This window comes from Dermochelys coriacea, chromosome 10, assembly GCF_009764565.3.
Source record: "Dermochelys coriacea isolate rDerCor1 chromosome 10, rDerCor1.pri.v4, whole genome shotgun sequence".
Taxonomy (NCBI): Eukaryota; Metazoa; Chordata; order Testudines; family Dermochelyidae; genus Dermochelys; species Dermochelys coriacea.
Genome location: NC_050077.1, coordinates 67,274,006 through 67,300,087, shown reverse-complemented (window position 1 = coordinate 67,300,087; position 26,082 = coordinate 67,274,006). Strand labels below are relative to the sequence as shown.

The window sequence follows — 26,082 nt, the reverse complement described above, 5'->3', positions numbered from 1 at the left end:
GAGCTGAGATTGCCTAAGGCAGGGGATGGAGGCATTACTGCTGAGTACAACAACAAGGAGCAGACAGAGAGTTGCAGTTTAGGACTCTAAGTGTGGGTGGACATACTCTTCATCCTTTCAAAGGAACAAGTCTAGGGTGGGAAGATCAAAAGGGGAGCTGAATTATGAGCAGAGCCCAAGGGCTTGGCAGAGAGAAAAGGAGGAACAAAGGATTTATTTTAAGTCCTCTAAAGTGCCAATACTGGAGGGGCAAATCCCAGCACTGATGGGGTATGTTTGTCTGAAGACTGCCAGGCAGGAGAGAGTACAGTTAGACAGCAAAATCCCCTGTGGCTGCTTGTACAGAACCCCCTGGAGTGCTAGGGTATTGCTTTTTTCTGAGTTACTCCCTAAGCTACCTCCTTGTTCCCCCACACCCTCCAATGGAAGATGGTTTCCACCAGAGGCATATGAGGAATGTGGGTTTGATCCCTCTGCTTTTCTGTTTGTAGCAGAAAGTGGAATAGCACAACTTGGTCCCACACACCTCCTGCTTCAGGTGGAAAGGAGCCTAGAGAAACCCTTATTAAAATGTACTGCTGTCTCCTGCAGCACTGCCCCAGATCCTGAAGTGGCATTATTGGAAGCTGTAATGTTCGGGGCAAATCCTGCTAGAATACATCAGTATTTTTTTTTAAAAGGGGAGGAGGCAGTTATCTGGGTTTTAATTTAAATTAAATAAAAAACCAACTGGGAGTTTCCTAATCATAATTGTTCAGAATATAAACAGATTGATTTGGGGTTGAAAACACCCTGTAAACTCTGGAACTCTAAGGCCCATAGAATCCCAGGCGAGTTTGCTTTGAACTTCAATGGGAGCAGGACCAAGCCCTAAATGATGTGCATTCATCATCATATCCATCCATGTGCAATATCCCAAAATAGCAAAAGCAACAGATCTTTAATAAAGAAGCAAAAGGTGCATGCCATGAATTATATTAGCCACAACGTAATTCCATCTAGATGGTGTCCTTGACATTTCTAATCTAGTCATAGAGATTGCATCAACTACACTACCTCTGACTGGAATGTGAAATAGAGCCAAATGTGGAACCCACTCTTGGTTCTAACACAGACACATTACATTTTCAAGGTTTGTTTGATTTATGTCACTGCTGAAACAGATTTGCCTGGCATAGATAACTCACATTTATTTTGTCTCCCCAGGAATACATTTTATTGCTATCTAAATATTATTGTTTTCATTGCGCTTTGTAACCCGCATTTGAATCTGATCTTAGCGACCTATCTAATCTTTTCCTGCATACATCCCATGCTTCTTGTGACAAAAATGCAATAACGTACCTGTCTGAGATTCAGCCTGAACACGTTCACATATTCTTTCTGCCTACAAATCAATATAAGAAATCCAATTAATCAATTTCCTGATCACGCTGTGATATTTTCTGCCTAAACTAAAATGGACAAATCACCTTTTTTCTTACCTTATTGTTGTCATTGCACAGTCTACTAATTGACACATAGTGTCTAATCTTTCTGTAGGCAAAAAACAATGTGTTATTGTCGCGCCAATTCCCAGCTCTGATTCACATCTAGCAGCATTTTAAATTTACAAGATCCATACTAGCAATAAATCCATCCAGAACAAATCGTGCTCTGTGAGGGCATGGAACCAATGCAGGTCAGCTGCACTGGAGGGCAGGAGGGTGGGATATGTGTGCTGTATAGTCATGCTCTGTGGGCTCATTCTCTGCTGCTGCTGGGGGAAGTTTAGGTGTATGATGTGGCTGGTGCATCTGCAATGATGTAGGTCCAGACAGACAGACTACAGGATTTAAGGGTGGAGCAGTCACCTAGGCTAGTACCATCCTAAATGCCTCCGGATTGGCATGACACTCCCTGTGCCAACCGCATTTGCTTTGTACTCAGGTAATGTATACATGAGTATGGGTCCATCTCCTTTGCTTTGTATCACAAGCTGCTAGATGCTTTTGCTCCACTGATGGAGAATAGAGAATATGAATTACTATCGAGGGATGCCAGCAATTTAAAACATCCCACTTCTTCTGCCTATAAAGAGAGGAGTTTCTCCTGCTCACTTAATTAACCTATAACATTTGTTGGATAGGAAAGAAGTTGCATACAACCTTTCCTTCATGGTAAGATAGAGCAACCTGAGAAGGGAAGGACATACAAAAGTGGGGCTTTCCGGAGGAACATGTTCTCTTATATCATCAAGCCCATATTATTTTAATAACTCTGCGTGTTTTCCATTGGCATCACCTAGGAAGAAGCATCACAACTAGCAAGTGATGATAATCAATGGAGGAATTGGACTGCCTGATGCTTCAGTAGGATAGGAGGAACTAAGGCGTAAGGTAAGGTGCATGTTTGGAAAATTCCCAGAGAGTTTAGGGACTGCTACAATATATGCCAGCTGGTCCCCCTTTTTTTACTGAAATTGCATGGGAGGACTTACCATAAATGTTCTAATAATCAATATTTACCATTCTGCTCTAAACAACCCAGTCAATGGCCGAATGGAAGTGTTGGAAAATGGGAATTTTGCCTAAGTAAGGAATGTTAGCTTCCTTTGGGTCAAGTTCACCTGGGATGTAAGTGTAAAGGACCTACACAGATCCAGTCGCTGCACCACAGAACCAGTCTGCACACCAGCCTTGCATAGGCCAGCCTGGATGGAAATGATGGGAGGGAACATAGGCTCTAGGTTTATGTGGCCCCTCCAGTGGCCTCAACACAAGCCATAATGGGAGCACTCACCACTCTATCCCACAGGATGGAATAATAGCCACAGAGAGCTTGGCCCAAACCCTGGCTCTGCACTGGGGGTAGGATTTCACTTCCCTTGCATACAGTGCAATTATCCAAGCATTATGTGAGTAAAGTGGATTTTACCCTGAGGACTTAAGTGGTGGATTGGTCCCACTGCAAGCTCCCAGCTCTGCAGGGATTAATTTCACTTAGAAAGCAACAAAGACCGATGCAAGGCCCACTGAAGCCAATGGGAGTCTCTGACTTCATTGAGCATTGTATCATACCTCAAATACATATTGATAAGGTACTTAACTTTTGCACTTACCCTCCCTGTCCGATGACAGGTATTATCTTCACATTTTGTTGTATGCTATCTCCATTTTTCTTTTTGGCGTAATACATTCCTTGCCATTCCTGCAAAAGTAGTCCAAAGATAATTACATTCAATTAAGTAATTAACAAACGTAAGGCTATTTTCTACAAATTCCTCTTCATTTATTACTGCCAAGAGAGTCAGGAAAAAAATAAAAACAAATCAAAATTTGATATATTTTCATTTAAATCTGCTTTGCAATCCCAGACCTAGACATTCATTCTAAGGGGTCGTAGAGGCAATGCATGTGTCAGAGAAACATGGACTCAGAAAGAAGAAATATGAAAGAAGAGGAACTGAAGATGCAACTAGGGCTGCGGGTTCTCACTCCTCTCACAAGTGACTCATTCTTTTAGTTCATTGGAGAAATTATCCACCTCTCCAGAAAACTCAGACAGCCTCTCCCTCTGCCCAAATATGTTATTTATAAAAACAAATTTAAGAAAATTAAACTCCAAAATAATTTCACACAATTTTGAAGCTGAATTTCAGAGACAGAAAACATGAGACATTTTTTGTATATATAATAGCACACTGACCAGCCAATTGGGGATGGGCTCCAGAGGAGTCCACCTCTGGAGGGGCTGAAACATGCTTACTTCTTGGTCTCTGAAGTTAGCATTGTAGTTATAATAGATCCACACTCTTGGGTTTCAGGCTAATGGGTGAGTAGAGCTTGTCAGAAAATGCCTGGGTTATTTTCTGCCAAACATTTCAACTTTTTGTCAAAAACCCAAAAAATTGAAAGCTTTTGGTTTTCAGGATTTGTTGTTGTTTTTTTTAAATAATAGTCAAAAATTTCTATGGAAAGCAGAAACTTCTAGTGAAGGTTGCAGTTACTTGAAACCCAATTTTCTGTCAAAAAATAGCTTAGATGTAAAATTTTTGGTCAGCCCTGGATACGATTTTCAGAAACTGACTATTTGCCCTCCTGTTTTAAACCTATATTTTTAAAGGGCATCCTGTTAAAAAAATCTTTTTTTATTCATTGATTCTAAAGACAGAAGGGATTATCTGATCTCCTGTATAACAGGTGGCAGATTTCACCCAGTTACTCCTATTATTATTATTTTCATACATCTAACTCAGCAACTTCTACTTAAAGCAGAGGCTGTTCTATGTATTGGGGAATAGAAGAAACTCCACAAGTGAGACTGGCACAAACAGATGTTGTACATCCCATATTTTTCCAGTAGAATTCTTTTTCTTTCTCTGGCGCTTTCATCAGTCTTCTCCCACAACCCTGTCCCCATTCTGTCTGCTTTCTGTTCCACTGTTCACCTGACTTCTCTCCCACTCTCCTCTTTTTGTTCCTTTTTCCATAGCATAATGCAAAACCAACAACATTCAGTATGAAGCAGTCTGTGGACCCATGATATTTGAGTGGATTCAAAGTCATGCCCACAAGTTTGTCCATCCTAGCATAAATTTAAAGAGAAAAAGAATCTAGAAAATCTGGGTCCACGAGTGTCCAACAATGAACAACAAATTGACTGCTTACTGTATATGGGCGCCATCCAAAGCCCAGTGAAGTCACAGGGAGTCTTTTAATTGATCAGGTTTTCTGTGCATATGTGTATCCATATTAGGGTGACCAGACAGCAAATGTGAAAAATTTGGATGGGGGTAGGGGGTAATAGGAGCTATATAAGAAAAAGACCCAAAAATCAGGACTGTCCCTATAAAATCGGGACATCTGGTCACCCTAATCCATGTGCATATACACACAGTACAGAATACTGTAAATACACACCTACATTTATCCTAATATTGTAGAGAAACCAATAGACAGATGGGCCAAGACTGCACAGGCATATCTGAGGGTAGAATTTGCCCTATATTTTAATGTAATTTGCACTGGGTAAGGAGAACCAACAAGTAACGAATCCAGCATTCATAAGGACTGCATAATGACAAGCAGTGTGGGGAGGAAGTTGAGGAATAAAAAAAAAAAAACCTGAAAGGTTTTTCCATGCATCTCTCTGAGAAAAGAACTGTGCACAACAAATTGGGAATCAAGCATAATATCTTCTCCCATATGTTGCATGAGGAATATAAATGAGGACTAAGCAAACATTACACAGTTCTATGCTCTTGGAATTAAAATAATACATAGCAATAGTTCCCTGACAACCAGGATAAGGGAGAGATGAGTAATCAATCTCTAAACCCAGATAATAAGGTCAGAATATGCATAAAGGGATGAAGTCATAATGCACGGATTGAATAATTCTACAGTTGCAAGTGCCTTCCCCTCATGTCAGAATAGAAGCAGTCACTAATGGATTTTGCTTCATATTCAAGAGGCAAAAATTCACAGTTGTAATGTCTGAAAAAAAACAAGAAAACCTTGAAAGGTAACATGTGGAGGAGAAGGGTCAGAAGAATTCAGTTCTGGTCTAAGCCAAACACCAGCCATTAGGTAAAGTTCTTACAAGGATATTACATAAACATATTTTAAGAGCTCCATATGCTTTCTCCAAGAACCTCTGTCAGCCAGCTAAATAGAGAATATGTACCTCTCGACATATGCCTTCAACTGAGCTCATCCTTATGAATGAATTATTGTCCTAGAAATATGGTGTCACAGTCACTTCAGCATGGCCTAATGTTCTGTTGTTAAAATAAAGACTAAGAACGTCTGGTGTAAGTAGAAAAGAAAGAATCAATAACATCCTTGATGTGATAATCTACTGCTCTAATGACACCTTTGGAAGGCAATGCTTCATTACGCAGTAAGACACCAAAGCTCATTGTAAACCAAAGCTCAATGTCAAGCACAAAATCTTCCACAATGTGATCTGAGTTTGGTTCATTTTTCATATAAAATTGCACACAGTATGCACCTTTACAAACTACACACTTGCCTTAGATAACTAAATAACTTCCCCTATAGTTTGCAGGATATATATTCCTCTGTGGAGTAACTTCCAAGCAGTGAGAGAAATTGGGTGCCTTGTCTGAATTAGGGCTGGTCTACACTACCACTTAAGTCAATGTAACGTACGTCGCTCAGGGGTGTGAAAAAGACATCCCCCTGAGCAACGTAAGTTACATCAACCTAAGCGCTGTCCGCACGGACACTGTCAGTGGGAAACACTCTTGCTGTGGTGTAGATTTGTCCTCACTTTATGAAAAGTGAAACTATCTCAAATAAAGGTTTCAGAGTAGCAGCCGTGTTAGTCTGTATTCGCAAAAAGAAAAGGAGTACCGGTGGCACCTTAGAGACTAACAAATTTATTAGAGCATAAGCTTTCGTGAGCTACAGCTCACTTCATTGGATGCATTTCCTCATTTATCTCAAATAAAGATTTTTTTTGTTCCAGATCATTGGGATCAGATGCAGCTAAACTTCTAGTCAGATGTGATCAGCTAGTTCACATTTCACCTCAGTGGATCTAATTTGATTCATTCAATGAGTTAAGAATATGCAAGTTGTTGTGTCTTAATTTCTTAAATTCGAACAGAAGGCAAATGCCCTTTGATAGCGCTGGTCTCTTGTGAGTACAGCCAGCATACGTTAACCAAAGACATCTTTTTACTTGGCTCTACAATATCCTTCCTGATCACTGTATACTATGTGGATTGTCCAAGTCCATTCGCTAAAACATCCCTTTCTTTTCTGTGTAAAATGCCAATCAAATACTATTTGAAGATGCTAAACTTGGCCACAGATTAATGTTTTTCAACAAAGGAGTTAAAATATTACAGGTGTGGATGAACAGGCATAGATCCATCTTGGATCCAATTATACAACTAGAAATATTTCCCACAAATCTCTGGCGCAGCTCTATCAGGAATTCTGGTTTGTTACTATGTTTGTTATGATACTACGTAGTCTCAAACTGGGAAGGGTTCATCTCATCATGAGATAAGAACTCCTACTGTGTGCTGGATGATCAGAAAACATCACAGAACAGGTTTTTGTCTGGGCTAGAGAAATTGCTTGGTATAGTATAAGATAGTGTAATCAAGTTACAGTGCCCACATATTTGGTTGCTAAGAGGAAGCAGTCTTTTTTCATACATACAAAGAAATCACAAACATGGAGGGAGACAGATAAATCAAATCAGATTTATCTTGACACAACCAAAACTTTTTGGAGAATGTTATTCCTTCCAGACACAAGTTTGTTTCAAATTCTCCTGGAACAATTCAGTATAAAACACTTTCAAAGTATTGTGATCTTTCAAACATTGAACCACACAGTAAAATTGCATCTGCAAATGTTGTCTGGAAGAACTCCTTTTGTGTTAATACGTAAAATTCTACACGTTTACAATCTATATGGATTACAAACTGTTAAGTGTCCCAATGGCAAAGAAGAAGACATATGTAACAAACACAGATCTACATCGAGGAGAGTTCAAGACCTTCCAGAAATGTAGGCTTTAAAGTTTAATATCTCACTAATATTCACAGACGGGTGTTCTGAAATCAGAATACTAAAACATGAAAATCTTGACAGCTCCATACTTAAAGGAAAATATTAGTCAGTATTAGTTTTTTTTTTACCATGAGTAGTCTAAAAATACATTTCTGTTAGAGACATTTTTGTTATTACATTAAAAATAATTGAAAATGTGATAATTGGATATCTTGAATAGTAGATGCTGTAGTCATGAGGCCCAATAGAACTAACTGATCTGTATTCTTAACTTAATGATCACCACATAATGGTATCAGACCTGTACCACGTGCCTTTATTTGGATGCACCTTCACAGAGGCAACAGAACTGTGAAGCACCATCATTTTAGCCCTTGGATGTCTCTTGGATCCGTTCCAGCACTCCAGTCAATATCCAGACACTTGATAGTTTCATGTTCAGATGCACATTCCATCTGCACAGAGACACATCATTGCCTTTCTAGACGAATACTCATGTTACTACCTTGATGTACACAGTGTGACTAATCACATCTTTGTGTTGGTGCCTTGATGCATCAATGCCTAGATGTACATAACACTAGTAATTAATTTTAACATCTCACCACACTGTCAATAACGTGGTGTTTCCCAGCAGACAGCTAGTGTGACCCAATTAGCTACCCTGACTCAGCCTTGTGTATATGCCATGGCACATCTTTGCAAACGCAGCTGATTCAGAAAATTCCTCATGTTACCACCATGATCAGTGTCTCCTTAGACAGGGTACCATGACAATCTTTTCACTGGCCTCAGAAGGCATTTAGGCTTTGCTGTCAAGATGCAAATGTCAGCTCTGAGACATACTAGGATGCACACTCACATAGTGCCACAACAATAATACAATCAAAGGAACACCATAGTGCTATGAGGCAGTCTGCAAAATCTCTGTTATCAACCTCCATATCTGGACTTTGAAGCCATCTGACTCCCCTGCACTTCCTTGGTGCAACAAATATTTCTAATGGAAATCCACTAGCGAATTCCTTAGTCATTAGAGAACTACCTCTCTTGTGGAAGAAAAGGGCCTGGCAGTTGGAAGCTGATATGTCTCTTTAGGGTTACAATTACATGCCTCTCTCCCAAGGTTTTTAAATTCTGAGCTTGCTAATCAGCTACAATGTATCATGTTGAAAATGGAGTGTGGTTCTGTTCTAATCTACTGGCCACTGGACAACTTGTTCTTTCATATCAAGCTACCTTATTTTCCTTATTCTCCACCTCCCTTTTAAGTTTTCACACTTTTTGGTGCATGCAGAATATGCCCCACATATGTAAAGCGAGTAATACACATACATGTAATACACGCTACACAGAAACAACACAGGAGAGTGTTTTACTCTCTTACTTTTCCATGCAACTTAACTGAAAGTAACCTTTACAAAAAGGAAAATGTCATTCTTGATGAGATCCAAACCTCTTTAAACTCAGCTCAGTTCCCATTCTAGAAATGCATTACTCCATCTTATCACTTTCTTACACTATACATTACACAGCTTTATGTTTTGACAATGTCAAAATTTTTTTTTACCACTGATAAGCATTTTCCCACCAACACAGAATATTTATTGTTCTCAGAGATTTCTTTTAATTGTTTTTCACCATTATTAAGCATACCTAATATGGGATATAATGAAAGGGCGCAAGGGCACATATGTACTCGCACACACACACACCTACACAAATTGGATGAGAAGATTTAAATCATGTGGGATTCATTTCTTTAGCACCCGTAAGATTGTCCACACCCTCAGACCCACAATTTAAAGCATTTGGAGATACAACAGTGAGAGTGAGATAGCACACAAGATTGGTTTTCAATGCGAGTAAAATAGAATCTACAGTGAGGAGCAGCGCTCCAAGACCCAGTGCAGCAAAGTACCAATGGGAGTTGAGGAGTATGTGGCTCTCCTCTGTACCTTGCAGGATTGAGCCCATAATTATTGCAGTTGAGAGGACTAGACTAAGCCTGCTCCCACTGAAGTCAATAAGATGAATTCGATTGACTTCAGTGGGAAGAGGATTGGACCCCAGGTTAGTATGTTATGTGCCAAATCCTGCTGGTCACAACTAGTCTCATTGACTTCAACGGGATTACTTGTGTGAGAAAGCAAACAACGCAGGTTACATACCTGTAAACTCTATGTTGTGTTTTATGAATGGACAATTATCACTCATACAGGTAATGTGTAATAATATCATGGAATGATAAATGTTATTATATGGCTACTTACCTTTCCTATCTTTATGCAGGAATTAATAGTATCTAGGAAATCAGCTTTTTTTTCATTTATAGGCACTTCAGTTAATTCCTTTCCTATTAATTCACCTATCTGATAGCCCATCGCTGTTTCAAAAGCAGGATTTACGTACTGTGAAATAAAACCAAAGCTCATTAAACACAATACTTAAAGGAAGAAAGTCAAGACAGACCTGCATTTTGACCTACCTTGTTAATACCTAGTGGTATGTTTACTAAGCTGAAATAAACGTATTTGTATGTATTATTCATAAAACATACACTTCATTTTTTTAGCACAACAAAACAAAAATCCAGTCCAGAAGTCTGGCACACTTAGAAAACAAGCCTGTGTGCGCACATGAGCAGAGAGAGAGGGAAATATATTTTGTTATGGAAATACAACATAGTTTTGCATTTCTAAGGAGTTATTATTGACAACAAATACTCTTGAAAAACGAATCCTTTCAAACTGAAGCCAATCTTAGTGTTGTGAAAGTCACAAACAGGATGGTGAGATTTTGTAGGGCAGAGGAGTATTAACCAGTAATGTTGCTAAATTCTGTTTTTTCTTTATATGAAACAGCTAAGGACTGGGGAGAGGGGTATCTCTGGGCCCCCCACAAAGCTCAAGAAAATGGGCTGTGTGAAGGGGAATCTAAGAGTGCTGGGAGGCAGGAATCCTTATCCATAAACTGAAGGTGCTTGATGATGGGCAGGGGGCACAATTTAAAGGTTTGGCCCCATTCAAGAGCTTGAGTCATGTCTCTCCAGGCACCCACTCCCTCTTACCCTCACCGGCCCTTCCCTGCAGCTCCCAGATGTTAGCTCTACATGGAGAGGCGCTGGCAAACAGCTGGGAGCTACAGAGCAGGGCTGCTGCGTTAGCTCTACAGGGAGACGCAAAAGCAGGGGCTCTCCTTGCAGTTCCCAGCTCTTTTCATCTGCTTCTCCCCATGGCTGCGGCTCCCAACTTGCTGGTTCCAGCAGCTGCCATGCAGGGATGGAGCCCGGCAGCACCATGTGACTGAGCGGGGCCAGCAAACCCTAGCAAAAATGGGGGGGAAGGGGGCATGTGACCAATGTTCCCTCTAATTTTTCACAGGCTGTGTGCGCAAAAAATTTCTTCTGTGCAAATTTTTGACAGGCCGTGACCCCCAAAAAATTTTCTGTGCAAATTGTTGTGCTTCTGTGCAAATGTTTGTGTGCGTGGTGTTTCACCGTGTGCGCGGGGTTTAGGATCTGTGTGTGCGTGCACACATGCACAGCTTAGAGGGAACAGTGCATGTGACCCCCACGTCCCCCCCCCACAAGTTGCTTTCTGACCAGCAGGCTGGGGGCCGTCTTGGGGCTTTAGGCCCACAGGGCATGCCTGCCAGAGCTCATGGCTTCAGCAGGAGTGGGGCTGAAGCCCCAAGCTCCAGCAGACACACCCCAGCTCTTGAAGTCTGAAGACTGTCATATGTGGCTCAGATGGTCAGTAAGTTTAGCTACCTCTGATTTATAATAAAGTTCATCCATACAGGCTGGCTTAGTGTATTAGCCTTTCAAGAGCGGAGAGCTAGGTTCTGTCTGGGCTGACTTTAGTTTGGGAACTAGGGAACCATATTCAAAAATATAGTTCCAACCAAGTCAGTCTCTAAATCATTTTAGCAAGTGAGTGTAGATGGAACAAACAACTGCAATACCACATTTTAAAAATGTATTCTAATCTTGTTTAAACAGAGTTCCAATATGATTTGGCTTAATCCATGTTAGCTGGCCATACCATCAAAGAAACAAGGTTAACTGGGTCTGTGTTCAAATTTAGCTTAAATTCAGTTCCTTAAACTGGTTTGAGCCCCAGTGTGTACAGAGGGATGGATTCAAGTCTTCAAGGACAATGAGCTTCAAGGAAATGAGTTTTGTGATTTTATTCTAGTCACTTGTGGACATTTGCTAAAACTTCACTAAAACTTATACTCAGAGACCTTGTCTGCACTTGGAAGTAGCTTTGCTTGCAGCTAGGTTTTAAAGAAAAATTAAATTAATTTGCAACACTTTAGGAAAAGAAAGTTTATAAAACCATGGCTGTGTTCACCAGCAGTTATCAGCAACATATGAAATGAGCATCACAAAAAGACAGAGGGCCAGATCTGCAGCATAACCTCAAAGATTACTTATTTTTTTAAAATGTACTTGGTTTATACAGGATATTTTAAACTGAGGAAATGGTACATGAGAGCTGAATTCATCTATCTGTTTAGAACTATTAGGTCAGATGCTTGAACCTCTTTTAAAGAAAGAGTACATATAATTGTGGATGAAATAAAATTTAGTGAACCCACAGAACAATATTTTATGCTTATAAAAATAACTAGAACAAACCTGTATCACATGGTCTTCACTTGTGATCTCAATAGCTTCTTGGCTTTTCTCGAGTGCTGTAAATATTGAATTACAAGCCCTTGTAGACAGAAAAAAATCCAGTGGATTAGATTTAATTTACGTGTCTCTTACAATCTATATAAAATATCATACAACAGAAAAAACACAAATTCTGGCAGGAGTTTGTGCTTTAGGGATTAATAGGGACATACTTCTTTGGCTAACTAACTTTCTATAATGAGCATCCATACAATAAGAAGAAATATTCTTTTTTGGATGAGAATAAATTTGGCCTTTTTTATTGTTGATGTTTTCTCAAAATTAGTAAAATTACCTTAGTTTAAATTGTGCCCGCACTTCTCCAAATTCCAGCTGAATTAGCTCATTGTAACAGGCCATGATATTGGAATTTTCTACATATCTCTGTAAATGAAAAGTTAGAAATATTTCAGCAGTTGATTTTTCTGTCAATAAAGATATGCTGTTTTCAAGAAAAAAGAAATTATGAATGACAGCAGGGATGCATAAAATTAACACATTCACAAGTAAAGAGCTCTAGAAACTTTTATCAGGCTGGTGCATTTCCTCCAGGTGTTACATTTTGAAAAAAGCAATAGAAAATAAACTGTAACAAGATAAAAACAGCATGCTGTATCAATGTGATTATCAACAAAGTCAATAAACAGGATCAAACTAATTTCTGTTAAAATTATTTGTCTTCATGCTGTTTAGTTTAAATAACAATTAAATCATATTGTTAATAAAAAAAGTCAAATTTCAACACTAATTTTACATGCTGTTTAGCTTTCTAGGTCATAATTTCCTGGACAGAAACAAACAATTTTTTTTTATTTTTTTTTTTACTGTTACATGACAAAATATTAGCCCTTGTCTAGTGTGTATTCATTTTGGGCCTGATGCAAGGCCTAATGAAGTCAACAGAAAGACTCCCATTGACTTTGTTGGGTTTTGATTCAGATTCTTTATGTGTTTGGCCAAAGGGCTTTTCTACACATGAACCTGTTCCTGATTAACTGTTCCCAGATAATTCCATGGGTGGACACATATTCTGTAATAAAAGTGCCATCTTCCTATTTAATTTAACCAAAGTGGGTTAAACTAAACAGGTATAAGGAACTCTTATTCCAGAATAAGCTTGTCAATGCATGGAGTTATTCAGGAACAGGAACACTCCAAATACATCCCCTACTTTAATCAGAAACAACTTCCAAGTGTAGACAAGCCCTTCGGATCTTCATTCATGCTAAAGTGCCATGGACTTCAAGGGGAGTTAATGAGGAGTAAGAATTGCAGGAATGGGTTCTAGAAAGATAATGCCAAGGCTGTCAAGCCCCTAATCCTGAAAATACTTAAGCACTCTGCATAACTTTACTTATCTGAATAGTCCCTCTGAAGTCACTGGATTTACCCAGATGAATAAAATTACTCCCATCCTTTAGTATTTGCAGCACTGTGGTCTAACTTCAAAAAATGACAGGGATGCAAATGTGCTATGACAGAGTAGTAAACAAACTACTGAACATGCACCATGCGTCTCATTATAAATCATGCACTTTTTGTTCCATTGTCAGTTTAGTGTACTGAAGAATCCACCTAACTGACACACTAATAAGCACCAAACCTGCTTAATTGGGATAGTTGCCAGGGAACAGATTCAGTGTAATGCATTCCAGGTAACTCTAAACCAGTGGTTCCCAAACTTGTTCTCCCACTTGTGCAGGGAAAGCCCCTGGCGGGCCGGACCAGTTTGTTTACCTCCCGCGTCCGCAGGTTCGGCCGATCGCGGCTTCCACTGGCTGCGGTTTGCTGCTCCAGGCCAATGAGAGCTGCTGGAAGCGGCGGCCAGTACATTCCTCGGCCCACGTCACTTCCAGCAGCTCCCATTGGCCTGGAGCAGCAAACCACTGCTCTAAACCCCTGCTCTAAACAATAGATAATAGCACCTGATAATGTCTGAACCCCATTTACAGGTGAGAATTTGTATTTGATAGCATCAATTTCCCATAGGATGTTCTATTGTTCACTGCAAGTTACTTCCCTGCTCTGCTACTGTATGGCTACTAATGGGTCAGTCTGGCCCATATATACTTATGAAATGAAGTGTAATACTTTTAAATTTCTTTTAAAATCAGCATATAAAGAGTCTCTGATAGTTAGGATGATCTTGGAAGTGGTCATGTTTCTGTTTCCATTGGGATATGCTAGCTCAGGAGGAGACAATATAGAACAATGGACTACAGAAGGTGAGGCTTTGCAGACTGGACTACTGACAAACTGGACCACTGAAAACCAAACTGCAACACAGCTTCTCATATTACATCATAGTTCACACATTACAGAATGATCCAGGGGATGACAATACATACGCACCCTTGTGAAGCCTGCTGCAATCAGTGGCAATATTGATGACTCCTCCCGATCACTATGTCTGTCAAAACAGAATGACAAAGTCAGAAATGCTTCTTTTGCTGATTCAGTCTTGGTCCCACAAAAGAATCCTTAGCAGGATTGGGGCCTAAAACACACACTATGTAGCCAAGCATTACAGTTTTGTTATTGTAAATCAAATACACTTCTTGTGCTTTGATAAACATCTTGAATGTTAAGTTTAATTTTCAGTAAATGTTACATCAAAATTATCATTTCCATTTTCAAGTACCCTCCCTAACTTTTTTGCAACACAAAAATCAATGCTTCATGCCAATAGACTTAAGAAATCACTTGACTAGTCCATGTTTTTCTATACTCGACTCCTTACTTTTGTTGCTACCCTTGGATAATGGAAAATATGGGGAAATTGAAAGTTGATGGCCAACTGGTTTCAAAAGTGACTAGTGATCTTGGGTGCCTCAAATCTTGGATGTTTAACTTGGGACATTCAGTAGGGCCTGGTTTTCCAAAGTCAGGTGCTCAGCACTTTCTGAATATCAGGACTTTTTAAGGTGTGACAAGGTGGACATCGATAAAAAGAGGCACCAAAATCACTTATTATTTTTGAAAATCTTGGCCATATAATCTTTCAATATTTAAAAAAATATGTGTATATCTTGGGATGGGGGAAGTTGGAGGAATGGCAATTGTTTTAGGTTTGTTTAAAAAGTATATCAGAGGTAATGGAGGCTGGTGAAGCAGATGATGTAATTGCTTGCATTTAAATAGTTCTTCTGATTTGAAAACCTCAGGGCACTCTAAGTGGGTATGATTCCTCTCTTTTACAGATGGGAAAACTGAGGCATAGCAAAATTAATGGACTTGCCCAAGGTGCGACAGAGTCAGTGGCAGATTAGAGAATAGCTCTAGGTATCTTAGCTCCCAGTGAGACAGCTGCTGGAATAATGTGCTCAATTCTGGTGCCCACAATTCAAGAAGGATGCTGATAAATTGGAGAGGGTTCAGACAAGAGCCACAAGAATAATTAAAGCATTAGAAAACTTGCCTTATAGTGATAGACTCATGGAACTTAAGCTATTTATCTTAACAAAGAAAAACGTTAAGGGGTGACTTGATTACAACCTGTAAGTACCTACACGGGAACAAATATTTAATAATGGGCTCTTCAATCTAACAGAGAAAAGTATAACACAACCCAATGGCTAGAAATTGAAGCTGGACAAATTCAGACTGGAAATACAGCGTACATTTTTAATTGGAACAATGTACCAAGGATCATGGCGGACACTGACAATTTAAAAATCAGGATTAGATGTTTTTCTAAAAGTTCTGCTCTAGAACAATTGTATGGAAGTTCTCTGGCCTGTGCTATACAGGAAGTCAGACTAAAGGATCCCAGTAATCCCTTCGGCCTTAGAATCCATGAGTTCCCTGTCCTAATGACTTGATAATGCTGCCTCCCAGGAGTATAAAGAAATAAGATCAAGGTACTGGCAAGAAAACTAAATGAACTGTTGGAACCTGCTTGGAGAGAAATGATCCTATGCACAACAGAAAAACCTCTGCAAAGTGTTAGCTAACATGGGCTTTGTCTTTATTAGCACAAAAGTGATTTTTCTATGGTAAGATAATTGACACATGATCAATAGCTCCCAGTAAAATCCTAAACGGACACAAGGCATTTGCGTTTACCGTCAGGTTGCTAGGCGAGGTCAAGCACTATACTCCCTGCCTGCGGTTGGCTCACTTTGTTTATCTTGCACTAAAAGTACAGTGCATTGCCTTGCCACATTCTTACGGTGGGATAGCTAACACGTGTTAGTTATCCCATGGTAAAAACACACCTTTATCTTTCGTCAGTGAAGACACAGCCATACAATGTACTATTCAGTAGAAAATCGGACCCACGGCATGTCTACATTGCAATGGGAGGTGATCTGCAGCTTGGGAAGGCATATCCACGCTTGCTTTCATCTAGCTAGCATGGCTAAAAAGAGCAGTGAAGACATGGCAGCACAGGCTTCAGCGTGGTCTGTATAAGCCTGCCCCGCACTCTGGATATGTATTTGCATTGCTAGCCTGTGCAAGGGTCCATGCTGCGGCATCATCCCTACTAGTTTTAGTTGGGCTTCCTAGATTAAACTTGCACAGGTACATAGGCGCCGACTCCATGCATGCTCCAGGGCTGGAGCACCTACGGGGAAAAAATTAGTGGGTGCTCTGCACCCACCGGCACCCAAGCTCCCCTCCCCACCCTGCCCCACCTCATCTCCTCCTCCGCCACCTCCTCCCCTGAGGGCTCTGCATCCCCACTCCTCCGCCTACCTCCCAGCACTTGCTGCCACCAAACAGCTGTAGCAAGCCCTGGGAGGGAGGGGGGAAGAGCAGGGAAGAGGTGGGGCCGTGGCGGGGATTGGGGAAGGAGTCGGAATAGGGGCAGGGAGGGGGCGGAGTTGGGGCGGGGACTTTGGGAAGGGGTTAGAATGGGGGTGGGAGGAGCTGGGGCAGGGGTGGAGTCGGGGTGGGGCCAGAGGCAGAGAGGGGTCGAGCACCCACCAGCACCAGAAGAAGTTGGCACCTGTGCATAGATATGCCCACCTAAGTGCAGCCACACCTCCTACTGCATTGTAGACATGCCCCCAGGGCAATGCAAATTTATTTCTTAGCTTTTTGCACCAGGCTGGGACACTGAGTGGTCTGAAAGGCTAGAAAGCTCAAGTTAATGAGATCTTCTCTTGAAGAGCATTTATCCTTATCACAGCATTCACAGTGTGAGCTTTTTTATTTATTTATTTTTTTAAAGAAAAAGTAACTGCAGAAAAACCTCTTGAGTAACTTCCTACCATGGCTGTGATTTAGCAAGCCAGGTTCAAATTGGTCCTACCTTAATAATGAACAGCTGGCCTGCAGTACCAAGGGTGTGCCATATTTTTCTTTTTTTGGTTGAAGGACAAGAAGATCTTGAGCCACTGTTTCCTCTCTCTCTCCCTCCCTTATTTTCTTTTTTCCCCTTTAAATTACTCTCATAAAAGCCAATCCAGCTTTAAGGGCTGCCATGGCTGTGGATGTGACCTAGTTGTCACAGTCATAAGATTTGCCAGCAGCTTCCTTTGCCGTGACCTAAAGTGCCACCTGCCAGCTTATTTTTCTTTTGGCCAATGCTTCTTTCTGCTAAGATTGTACTCCAAACACAGTGCAGCAGAATCAAACAAGAGAAAAAGAGGAGGAGGTAGTCAAGATCAAGACTGGCTAAGTGGGGGGTGACTCATTAGACCGGGACAGAGGCAGTCATTGGGCCTGACTTCAGCAGAAAGGTAAGGAATACTAACAGAGCTGGATCTGTAGTGGAGAGAGAAGGAGTTGGAGAGTCTAGAATAGTGGGTGGGTAAAGGAGGCTGGACAACCCTCCCAGAGACTTTCACTGAAACAGCAACAAAACTAGTTTCAGGAGAACAAGCAAGACTAGCAGGACAGGACTTCAATACAGGGGTAATCCTGGCAAATTGGGACAAATGGTCTCCCTAGACAGCAGTGAACAAAGTATCCACTCAAAGAGGTCATGGAGAAGGGATGAGAGGTGACAGGCCTACTGGGCAGTTTAGTATCTAGGGATACTGACAGCTTCAAGGAGGGTCTTCCATGAGTTGTAAAACATTCAGCCTTGAGAAGGCTCCACAGCTTGGCACACAGTGCTATGTTTTTTGATCAAATCATGTTCTTAAAAGCTTCAGTGATATGGGGTGGGGGGGGGGAAGGGAATATCTGGTGCAATGCAGAAATCAAAAGGCAAGGCTACACTCCTACAGCAGAGGATGGTGAACACAGCACCCAGTAAAAGTATAGTGTCACCAACACAATAAAGTGTTCTAATTTAGAGCTATTGTTCTAGTATTTGCAATTATTAGATTCACATTCATTTGATTGTTTACATTGGAAAATAAAGATATTTGCAATTTACCTTCGTACTACACCAATTATGACTGTATTTTCTGAGGCTTTAGTTGTTCTGATAGACCTTAAAATAAAGAAACAAGATCACGTAACATTTCTGTAGTTCATCTTTAATAAAATCCTACAGTGTCTTTAGAAAATCCCTTTCTTAAATGCTTAATTCTAAGAAAACCAAAACCAAATCAAAACTGAGTCCCCAGCTTGTTTGGTAATTACAAAAGAAGACTATGTTTAGCAGTTTATGAGTATCAGTGGAAAAAACAACATGCAAATTATAGATTAGTCTAGATTTTAGCCAAGCCCCGGTGAGGAAATAGCAAATATCTTCCCCTCACAAATGACATGAAACCCATATTGAGAATACATTCACAATGCTCCATTCCAAAAGAAGCCATGCAATTATGCATGTTTCAGACTTGTCCTCAATAAGTTATTGAGCAGTTTACTCTGATCAAGAATTGAGTGGTAAAAATGTAACCAGGGGAACATCAATACTCTCCTGCCTTCTCCTGACAGATCTTAAACTAATTCCTTTATTTTAACAAGAAGTAAAGCCTTTGTCCCAGTGCCCTGACCCCACTACACTCATCTGCAGTCAGAACTCTGATCCTTGCACCCCCATCCCTATCGGATATTTAGTCTAGACATGGTCCCAGGGAGTATTTCACTAAAAAGTCAGTGAAACAAGACACTGCTGCATTTTCAGTCCTTGAAGAGCTATGAAAGAATATTTCCCCCCCATTCATGTGCTATAGTAGTTGGTGGGGGGTTTTTTGGAGTAAATTTGTAATACAAGACTTTTGAGAAAGATTATGTATTTCAGGCCAGATTTACAAACACTGTAGGTGTGCACACAAAATGTTACCTCATTTGCACATGTAGTTGCATGGGAAATTTCAAGAAATTGAGCATACAAACAGAGGTGCTGGAACAATTTTTATAGAGGGGGTGCTGAGAGCCATTGAATCATACTGTAAATCCAGTATATAATGGAAACCACTTTAAGACAAGGGATGTGGCAGCACCCCCAGTTCCAGCACCTATGCATATAAATGGCTAATTAAATGAATTTATGTATGGAATTCCCAGATTTCTGTGTGCAAATTAGGCATGCAACTGTGGGTCTAAGTGTTTGAAACTCCAGCATTTCAGCCTCACTTTGGCAATAAAGTCTCAGCAGTTGTTTATTGCTTTGCAAATGGCAAAGCAATTGTGTACACCTCTCAGGTATCATTGCTTTTTGTACCTTTCTAAATTTTTATCAAAAAGCTAATATATAAATGATAAATTTGTGGTGACAGATTCACTATAACTTTATACATTCTTCCTGCCTATAATCACATTCTGAGCTTTCCATCTATTTCTTTATAATAAAAATACTATTTTTTAAATTCCATTGTTATGGAACTTACCTGCATAGAGCTTCTGCATCAAAATATCTGGAATGTCTATGGTCGATAATGATAATTTCATGCTGTTTATCCAGAAAACATTCTAGTGCAGATTCAGGTGTCCTGGCAATATTACAGCGAAACCCAGCCTTCTCACAGGCCCAACAGAACCCATTACTCTGGTTATCTTCTTTGGCAAACACTAAAAGTACCTGAGTCAAAGAAACAGAGTGAATCATGTTTAAAAGATCTTTAAATATACAGTACAGCTGCTATTTCTACAAGTCCTAAACCACTTTATGAAAACTTTAGTGAAGTTCATTTACAAGATTTACATACAGTATTTAATAAGATTGTTTTTGATAGAGCCAAGGAATATTTTAATGGGAACACTATTAAAACTACAATACAGTGTGTGTAATAACAATAAACATATGGTTTATCATAGAAATAGTCTGTGATATGCCCTTTTACAGATATACAAGTAACTTTCATTTATTTTGCTTGCTTTGACCCCGTTCCAGCAAAGCACTTAAAATGGGTGTCATTGTAAGCATGTGAGCAGTCCCAGACACATGCTTAAGGGCTTTGCTGGACTGGGCCTTAGTACAGGATGTCCACTTTCTAACACTGCTGGAATCACAGACTAAATAATTTGTGGGGAAATCTGCACCGATGCTGCAGTGGCATGATGGAAAACAAGCTGTGCCTTCCATCTCATCCTGACTCCCCTAAAATATTGTGACTAGCAAGAACTATGGGAGGCCTGGTGAGCTCATGGGGTTCTGAGGTCAAAGGCAGTATTCCGGTGCATGCAGATTGCCCCAGCTATGACTCCTAGGCAGCATCTGCCTTGCAATTCATTCCAGAGGGAGTGTGCTGTGGTTAAAATAAAAATCTGAGAGTCAGGAATTCTGGGACCTAGGGCTGGCTCGGTCACAAACTCACGCCGTAACCTTTGGCAAGCTTAGTGTCTCTGTGCTTCAGTTTCTTTTTTCTTTGAAATGGGGATAATAATGCTTACCCACTTCATACAGGTGTGGGGAGGCTTAATTCCTTCATGTTTGTATGGTGTTTGGACAACCACGATGGAAGGTGCTATAGAAGTTGAAGAGGGCTGGATCCAAAGGTCATTAAAGTCTACAGAAAAATTGCCATTTACTGCAATAGGCTTTGCATCAGGATGACACTGTGTAGGGAGTGAGGAAGAGGCTTTATTTGGGCTGTTTGCAGACAGAATACGGGCCTTTAATTAATGCTGCTTTTGCAGATAATACAGTGTGTGTGTCCATTTTTGGAAGGGGGCAATAAAGTCACTTTCAGAATTTGGCCATTGTCACACAACACCAAAACTTTCAGTAATTTAATCAAACTACAGTAAGATATGTATACTCTGGTCAAACAATAATGTATAGTTTCTGTAACTCACACCACATCTTGCTGAACTTTATACTTCTGGGCTATTTTAAGAATTCCAGAGGTAGCTACACTTTGGATCCGGTTGGCGGAATGTCTATCAATAAATCTTAACATTTACATGTAGTGCATATTTTTGTAAGAGTGAAGGACTTTGTGTTCATTTAGCTCAGATTCCTTTTATAGCAACGAATAGTAGTTTATGCTAAACTCTCTGTAAAAACATGTAATAGTTTGGCTATTTTTAGTGAAGTTAATTTATGATGATCTTAAGAAAGGAAGGATCATCTTGTAGCAAAAGCACAGAACCGCAATCAGCAGATCTGGGTTGTATTCCTGGCTCTGCCATAGTTTTGAAGTCGTTTAACCTCTCTATACCTCAGTATCCCTATCTGTAAAATGGGGATAATAATACTTAGCTACCTCCCCTGAGTATTATGAGGCTTCATTTATTGAACCATTACTAGATGGAAATGGTAGAATTGTCAACAATAATGCAGAAAAGATGGACATGTGCAAGAAATATTTCTGGCCTCGTTTGGGGCAAAAGCAAAATGATGTATTCAGTCATACGATGATGAAATACTCTCCAGTCCAACTGTAACTAGGGAGGATGTTAAACAGCAGCTACTGAACATTAGACATTTTAAAATCTGCAGGTCCAGCTAAGTTGCATCCAAGCGTTTTAAAAAAGATGGCTGAAGAGCTCTTTGGACCATTAATGCAGATTTGCAACAAGTCTTGGAACAGTGAGGAAGTTGCAGGGGACTGGAAGAAAGCTAATATAGTGCCAATATTTAAAAGAGATCAATGGGACAATCTGGGCAGTAGTTCTGTCAGCGTGACATTGATCCTGCGCAAAATAATAGAACAGCTGATATAGGATAAAGAATTAAAGGAGGGTAATATAATTATTGCCTATTAGCATGAGTTTGTGGAAAACAGATCATGTCAAACTAACTTGATATCTTTTTTAGGTGAGATTATTGATTGGATCGATAGAGGTAATAGTGTTGATGTAATATATTTCAACTTCTGTAAGGCATTTTACTTCATACCACACAGCATTTTAATTATGAAACTAGGATGAAATAAAATCAACATGACACATTAAATTAATTAAAAACTAGCTAACTGATAGGTCTCAAAATGTTATCGGAAATGAAGAATCATTATCAAGAGTATGTATTTATAGTGGGATCTCAAAGGAAGCACTTCTTGGCCCCACACGTTAACATGTCTATCAATGACTCTGGAAGAAACTAGAACATCATTACTGATAAAAATTGCAAAGATATACAAAGATTGAGGGAGTGGTGAATAATGAAGAGGACAGGTCACTGATACCGATCGATCTGGATCACTTTGTAAGAGGGACACAAGCAAACAATATGTGTTTTAATAAAGCGAAATGTACATGTATATATCTAAGAACTAAGAATGCAGGTAACACTTACAGGATGGGGGACTCTGTCCTAGGAAATGGTGACCCACAAGTCTTTTTCAAACTCATGATGGCTAGATGGCTAATCAGTTGAACATGAGCTCCCATTGCAATGCCGTGGCCAAAACAGCTATTGTGATCCATTGGATGTATAACAACAGGGGAATATTGACTAGAAGCAGAGAGATTACATTACCTCTGTGTTTGGCACTGGTGTGACCAGTATGGGAATAATGTGTCCAGTTCTGGAATCATAGTTCAAGAAATACTGGAGAGTTTTAGAGAAGAGCCAGGACAATGATTAAAGGATGGAAGAACATGACATCCAAGATACGGTTATGGGGAACTTGATCAAAGTCTATAAGTACCTATGCGGGAAACAGAAATCTGATAATGGAGGGCTCTTCACTCTAGAAGATAAAACTATAACAGGATCCAATGGCTGTAAATTGAAGCTAAACAAATTCAACCTTGAAACAAGGTGTAAAGTTTTAAAATGAGGGTTATTAACCAAGACTGTGGTGAATTACCCATCATTGGAAATTTTTCAGTCAAGAATGGATTTTTTTTTCTAAAAGAGATGATCTCATTCAAAGAGGAATTAATACAGGGAAGTCCTATAAGAGGCCTGTGTTATGCAAGAGGTCAGATTAGATGATCACAATGGTCCTTTCTGGCCTTATGAACTATGAATGAATCTGTGCAGCAAAAGAGGTAGTGGACTCCAGGATGACACTAGGTTATAGGCCTGAGTTACAAGGAGAATTGTGGTGTTGTCAATGGTGACAGAGAAACTAGGGAGTAGGAAGGACTTGGGAAGATGAGTTCAGCCTTTGCCATTATTATTAAGTATAAACTGATACCATCTGAATGGATAATATTACTTAGAGATGGGGTGTCGAGGGAGAAGATGAGTGGAGCATTGATGGACCCCTATGGGATACCCATGGAAAGGGTGAGGGAGTGAAGAGGTGGATTCACCAAGAGAAGTACTGATGGAACAACCAGAGCAGTAGGAGGAGAACCAAGGGAGGATGGAGTTGCACAAGCTGAGAGAGGATCAGGGAGGAAGCTATGCTCAGCAGTGTTAAGGGCAGTTGAAAGCTCAAAGAGGATGAAGGATGGAGCAGAGGGTTTGAGATTTGTCCATTTGGATTATTAAAGAGCAACCTTGTTCCGAGCAGTTTCAGTAGAGTGAAGTGAAGTGGCTGAGAACCAGATTGGATTGGAATACAGGTGGAAGTGGAGAACAGAAACGAGGAGAAATAGTTGTAGATATCATGTTCAGTAAGTTGAGAGATGCCGGGGAGAAGGGAGAGAGGCTGGAAATAGGGTGGGGATTTATTTTAGGATGGGAAAATTTACAGAGTGCTGAATCTGTTAGATAACCTGCTTGTTGCCTGGCATGCCAAAATGCCCTGGGGAAGGGTTGTGTGCACAAAATGGATCCAATCACAAACATTACCCTGCTGAAAATTTGGTTTTTGGTTTGAGCTGTGAAATATTTATTTGAACATCAATGTGCATACTGTACATTACAGGACAAATGCAGTGTGATGATCATGAAACTTCACCTTAGTTTCAGTATTTCCTAAAGTGTTACCTGAAGTTGATCTTGGTGGAGTCTCATAGGGCCAAACTGCACATCTGTCACTGCTGCCTACAAAAGAGAAGAGAATGTTTTAACACTTACCTGCTCATGGAGGAAGGAAAATCAGCTCTCTAAAGAAGAGCTCTCTTATTTACCACTGGGTCACAAATATATTGCTATCATTATCAGCCCATCTGCCTATAGGGGTTTTGTGTTGCTTTTAGAAATTCCTATTCAATGTAACAACAACAAGGTTACAAATCAATGAGCAGGTTACAGTCACTTTCTTATTGTCATTTGAAACATAAAGCTATGTATTAGTCTTGTGAGTATGCTAGACTGCTCATTAATTTTCTGTATTCTCAGTATCAATTAAGCTGTTCCACAACACAGGCAAATGTTTAGAAAGAGCTTTATTTTAAAAATGTAAATAAGCATTTAATTCACAAAAGAAAAGTAAAAGTATGTAACTGGGTGATGGGGGGTCCATCCCACACAGGACTGGAAGGGGTTAAGAAGACCAGGCAGGCCAATTTACTGCACAGACTGCACTGGAGGGAGAGCTAGAGGGCAGGGAACTGATAGAAAGCAGGCTCAGCTGGGCAGGAATAGGCAGGGCCTATAAAGCCAGGAAGCTGGCAACAGACAAGGGCTGCTGGGAAAGAGCAATCACTCCTTGGGTAAAGGGAAGAAGGTTTTGAGCAAGTACACCCAGAGAGAGTGGGGGGAAATGAGTGGTAGGAAGCAGTCCAGGGAAGGAGCAATGAGGGCTGGGAGAATAAAGCCCAGAACTGCTGGGCTGAGGCAGTGAATGGAAATACTGCATAGGGCTACTGAAGAAAAGACTTTGATATATCCCAAAAGGGGGAAAAATGCTGAGCGACCTGCCCAGAGGGCTGAGTCATACAGAGGACGCTGTGCTTCCTCGGACAAGAGAGGAGATGCAGAACTGAGAGAGAGATAGTGTGACGGTGTACCACCGTGGCGATAGGCATCGACCTGATGAGCTAATCCCCAGAGCACCCAGGAGGAGGTGCCAGACGAGTGATGTGGCCCATCACACTGTGCTTTAGAAACCTTATCAGTAATGGATTTCACTACAAAATGATGAGTGCTTGAAAGCTGTACAAACAAACATGCACACATCATTTCCCAAAGTATGCTCTGATGCATTATTTCCCAAGGCCATGCTGGTGGAGACCATGAGAGCCTTCAGAAACTGAAGACTGCAGAACTCTGAGATAAGTATTTAAAGGCATATATGTTTAAAATTCACTTCTACTCTGAAAAGTGATTGTAAAATACCATTGCGGTGTGCTATGTACACTGTGTGTCAGTGATTTCCATACTGAGTGTGTGTGGATTACATATGAAAAGAGTCTTTTTCTAAGTGCCAACTTAGCTTGGGATCCGAGAGTCGAGCTAGGATCTTTCCTTCTCTTGCATCATTACAAGTAATGATGATCAGGTGTGTCTGCTGCTCTTACTAGCTCTACCAACTAACTAACTGTCTTTGGTACTATAAACTATTCGGCATTATTGCCTGAAGACGGGAACAGGAGTAAATGGAATGGCTCTTAAGTGGCTTTGGGCTAGATTTTCAAAGGTATTTAGGTGCCTAAAGATGTACATAGGGCATAAACACATCTGAAAATCCCACTTGGCACCTATGTACATCTTTAGGCACCTAAATACCT

The 26,082-nt window shown here is 40.3% G+C and overlaps 1 protein-coding gene across 2 annotated transcripts in view; it reads right to left on the bottom strand.

The window, feature by feature from the left end:
• PDE8A (phosphodiesterase 8A) overlaps positions 1-26,082 on the bottom strand; it is a 192,534-nt gene that overhangs the window by 33,443 nt on the left and 133,009 nt on the right. For both annotated transcript variants that reach the window (XM_038417810.2, XM_043494482.1), the window contains exons 2-11: positions 24,398-24,454; positions 19,956-20,146; positions 18,551-18,607; positions 14,572-14,629; positions 12,515-12,603; positions 12,181-12,259; positions 9,809-9,946; positions 3,101-3,189; positions 1,485-1,536; positions 1,345-1,387 (exon numbers count right to left, since the gene is read on the bottom strand). In XM_038417810.2, coding sequence (XP_038273738.1) covers positions 1,345-1,387; positions 1,485-1,536; positions 3,101-3,189; positions 9,809-9,946; positions 12,181-12,259; positions 12,515-12,603; positions 14,572-14,629; positions 18,551-18,607; positions 19,956-20,146; positions 24,398-24,454 — 853 coding nt within the window. The remainder of the gene's footprint in view (positions 1-1,344; positions 1,388-1,484; positions 1,537-3,100; positions 3,190-9,808; positions 9,947-12,180; positions 12,260-12,514; positions 12,604-14,571; positions 14,630-18,550; positions 18,608-19,955; positions 20,147-24,397; positions 24,455-26,082) is intronic.